The following is a 3876-nucleotide window of genomic DNA, read 5'->3' on the forward strand; positions in this document are numbered from 1 at the left end:
CATTGATGAAAAAGTTATATGGGCATGTCTCTCCATCGATCTGATTTAGAGGCATTTGAACGTGAAAAGTAAGTTAATTTGAAAAACTGAAAAGAATGGAGAAGCGCCACTCAGGAAGGTTTGATCAATCCGTCCAAATTTTGAATTTTGGCAAAATTTTTGGTATAAGGTATTAAACGTTGTACAAAGCAAAATTTAAAGAAATTTATTTTGAATAGTTGTTCATTAAATATTCACAAGTTAGGTTCTGAATCAAAATGAACTGAAATTTTGAATTATTACCACAATCAGGAAAAACGGCCAGCGTGCAAGAAGAACATTGTAAATTTGGCTCAGCATTCAAATTGCCAAAAGAAACTAAAAAATATCCCAAATTCAGTTCAGTTTTATGAAAAACGGTTTCAAATTGTCAGTTCGAAACAATTTGATATGAAATTTATCTAATAATCGTGAAGCCTGCAGGCTAAGCAGCCAGAATGGGAGAAAATGATTCAAAATCCATCTGAAAATCAAGAAATCGGTCCTAAACACAAGAGGCCAAAAAGATATTGATCCCAAATAGAATTTCCCAATTGCGAAAACAATTTGAAATCGCCTAAACAAACAATACTCCGTAATAATACGTTAAATCATGAAAAACGACAAGAAATGGCAAAAAAGAATGCCTAAATGGTGTAAAACGATTTTGAACAGCCAGAAAATGAAAAAAAGAAAAATTATGATCAGAGTGACGAAACGTGGCTTTAAATGCTCAAAACGCATAAAAAGGAAGCAAAATAGATAAAAATTGGCTTGGTAGGAAAAATTTATGGTACGTTTGCTGGACGTAAAATGGACACGAAATGGACGTAAAATGGACACAAAGTGCACATAATTTAGACTGGAAATAGACACAACGCGGATATGAAATGGACAAGAACTGGATACAAAATGAACACAAAATGGATACTAAATAGACGGGAAATGGAAACAAAATGAACAAGAAATGGACGCGAAAAGCACAGGAAATGAATACGAAATGGATATAAAATGTGCACGAAATCGATACGAAATGGACACAAAATCGACAAGAAATGGACGCAAAATGAACACGAAATGGACATGAAATAGACACGAAATGAACAGAGAATAGACACTAAATGGACACAAAATGGACACGAAACAGACTCTAAATGGGCACGAAATTAACATGAAATGGACACGAAATGGATAGGAAATGTACCCGAAATGGACGCGAAATGGACGCGAAATGGACGCGAAATGGACGCGAAATGGACGCGAAATGGACGCGAAATGGACGCGAAATGGACGCGAAATGGACGCGAAATGGACGCGAAATGGACGCGAAATGGACGCGAAATGGACGCGAAATGGACACGAAATTGATTCGAAATGGACGAAATAGAGTGGTGAGTAGTGAGTAGTGAGTAGCGAGTAGTGAGTAGCGAGTATTGAGTAGTGAGTAGTGAGTAGTGAGTAGTGAGTAGTGAGTAGTGAGTAGTGAGTAGTGAGTAGTGAGTAGTGAGTAGTGAGTAGTGAGTAGTGAGTAGTGAGTAGTGAGTAGTGAGTAGTGAGTAGTGAGTAGTGAGTAGTGAGTAGTGAGTAGTGAGTAGTGAGTAGTGAGTAGTGAGTAGTGAGTAGTGAGTAGTGAGTAGTGAGTAGTGAGTAGTGAGTAGTGAGTAGTGAGTAGTGAGTAGTGAGTAGTGAGTAGTGAGTAGTGAGTAGTGAGTAGTGAGTAGTGAGTAGTGAGTAGTGAGTAGTGAGTAGTGAGTAGTGAGTAGTGAGTAGTGAGTAGTGAGTAGTGAATAGTGAATAGTGAGTAGTGAGTAGTGAGTAGTGAGTAGTGAGTAGTGAGTAGTGAATAGTGAGTAGTGAGTAGTGAGTAGTGAGTAGTGAGTAGTGAGTAGTGAGTAGTGAGTGGGACTAGCTAGTAGTAGTGATCAACGTTCGTTGCAGACAGAGCGAACCTTCATGTTATAAAAATTGCGCTCAGCGTAACCTTTAAGGAGTATGTTGATTTTCTTTCTATTCGCATTAATATTTTTACTGTATATTGAGATAATGTTTGAAGTATGGAAGAAATCTGCATTCGCAGAAGTACCTATTACTTTTGTCTTTATACTTTATTATACTGACATAAAATTTCATTTTTAAATAAAAAGTTTCATTTTATTTTATTTTATTGCTATTAACTAACTTTGAAATAAAATTTCAAAAATTATCTATTTTCATTTACTCCGGACATTGTGCTTTATTGATAGCGTTGATTTTCTCAGCCACCTCCTCTTTGCTGTAAATTTTTCGTTGCGGATAAAAAGAATAGAAATAGCATGCGGTTCGAAGTTCGCGATAATCGAAAGCCTCCTTGAAATCATTCCGAACAGAGCTAGTGAGCAGACATTTATAGTAGTGTAGCGCTTTTGACGGAGCATCTCGTGGCTTACTGGTGCTGCATTCTTTTAAAACTTTCTGCAATTCAGTACTCTGCTTACCAATTTCCTCAAAGTCTCGAGCTATCTCCGGAATCTGAAATGAACTTACAAACATGATTGTTTATTCAAAACAAAATTATTTAACAGATTCCTGTTACATTAATCTCGTCATTCGGAGTAAAGTATCGCAATCCTTGGAATATACAGAGCATATGGTTTTTGAAGATCGCATCCTCAAATACCGCATAATTTCTGATTTGACAAATTGCTTCACGATTGGATTTATAGTGGCGATTTTCACAGAATGCAAAATAAGATTCCTTCGGTTGTTTGATGCGGTTGCCCTGAAATATTTTTTTTGGTACTAACTGCCGTTTTACAACGATCATCATTCTTTGCTCACCAAATTTTCGTAAATAATGTCATTATTCTTAATGACACCGTGGTATACCCTTGCCATTGTTTGTAAGTAATCCAAGTGTATTTGTTTGTAGGCAGTAAAAACTGCCTTGCAACTACCATCATCAGCTTTTGGAGCATTTTTCACGGCATTCGCGTAGGCCCCAACGCTTTTCTCGTCGACAAAATTGTATTCCTTGTAAGCTTTCCACTGTTGACGAATTCTGTTTGGCTAATAACAAAAACTGTCAAAATTTTTACAAAAAATTTATCCTTGAAAGAATTACCTTAAACTTTTTCGACATTCCGTCATACAAACCCAATCCCTCAAGGATGCACTTTGTGTAACACTGCGTGGCCGGATCTTCAGCCGGTTCGAGCTTCCAGTTGAACCAATTTGCAAAAGCCTGCAATGGATTTGAGGCTTGTTTCAAAAAATCGTCCATGCACCTCCCATAAACGAAAAAGGTTTGCTCCGGGTCCATCGGGTTCCATGCCACCGTCTAGAACATAATTATAATTATCTACATCAGTAGAGAATGATGGAATCATGGAAAACTTACTGCTGTAACAACTATTAGAAATACTAAAATTAACGTTGGGCTAATCATTCTGCTCGCTGTTCTAGCTGCCAGACATCTGTTATTTATATCGAGATCGAACCATTCGTCCAGTAGCTTACTTGACACATGTTTTGTTTGCAGTTATCATGGTAGCATGTGCATTTAGAGCAAATATTTTATTGCAAAGCAATTTATTGTTGAGAATGGTAGGTAAATATAAAATTCCAGGCTTTGCGGATAAAATGTTTTTCGTCATTGTATTTTGTTATGAGGTACACAAATAAGTTTCAGCTGTTTGTTGATTGATGTATCCAGCAGCAAGTGCTGATTGATTTACTTTACTTTAGTGGCAACGGTTCGTTACTGATCCTGCGCCGAACGAATTATGGTCCTCCAGTACCGTCGGTCCTGGGCTACCGTTCTCCAATCCCCTCGAACACCAGCTGAACGTGCATCGTCTTCGACAGCACATACTCACCGGG

General features: G+C 37.6%; 1 protein-coding gene across 2 annotated transcripts; it reads right to left on the reverse strand.

The window, feature by feature from the left end:
• Window positions 1-2040: 2040 nt before the first annotated feature.
• On the reverse strand, window positions 2041-3510 carry LOC128741560 (37 kDa salivary gland allergen Aed a 2-like). 2 transcript variants are annotated; one of them, XM_053837475.1, is made up of 5 exons: window positions 3395-3510; window positions 3119-3334; window positions 2884-3063; window positions 2591-2776; window positions 2041-2526 (listed from the first exon to the last, which is right to left on the reverse strand). In XM_053837475.1, the coding sequence occupies exons 1-5, from the start codon at window positions 3440-3442 to the stop codon at window positions 2233-2235; spliced, it is 924 nt and encodes a 307-aa protein (XP_053693450.1). In that variant the 5' UTR covers window positions 3443-3510; the 3' UTR covers window positions 2041-2232. The 2 variants fall into 2 exon arrangements, with proteins under 2 accessions (XP_053693450.1, XP_053693449.1); XM_053837474.1 differs by having other exon boundaries at window positions 2836-3063.
• Between the last annotated feature and the right edge of the window lie 366 nt (window positions 3511-3876).

Source organism: Sabethes cyaneus, chromosome 3 (genome assembly GCF_943734655.1).
Source record: "Sabethes cyaneus chromosome 3, idSabCyanKW18_F2, whole genome shotgun sequence".
Taxonomy (NCBI): Eukaryota; Metazoa; Arthropoda; class Insecta; order Diptera; family Culicidae; genus Sabethes; species Sabethes cyaneus.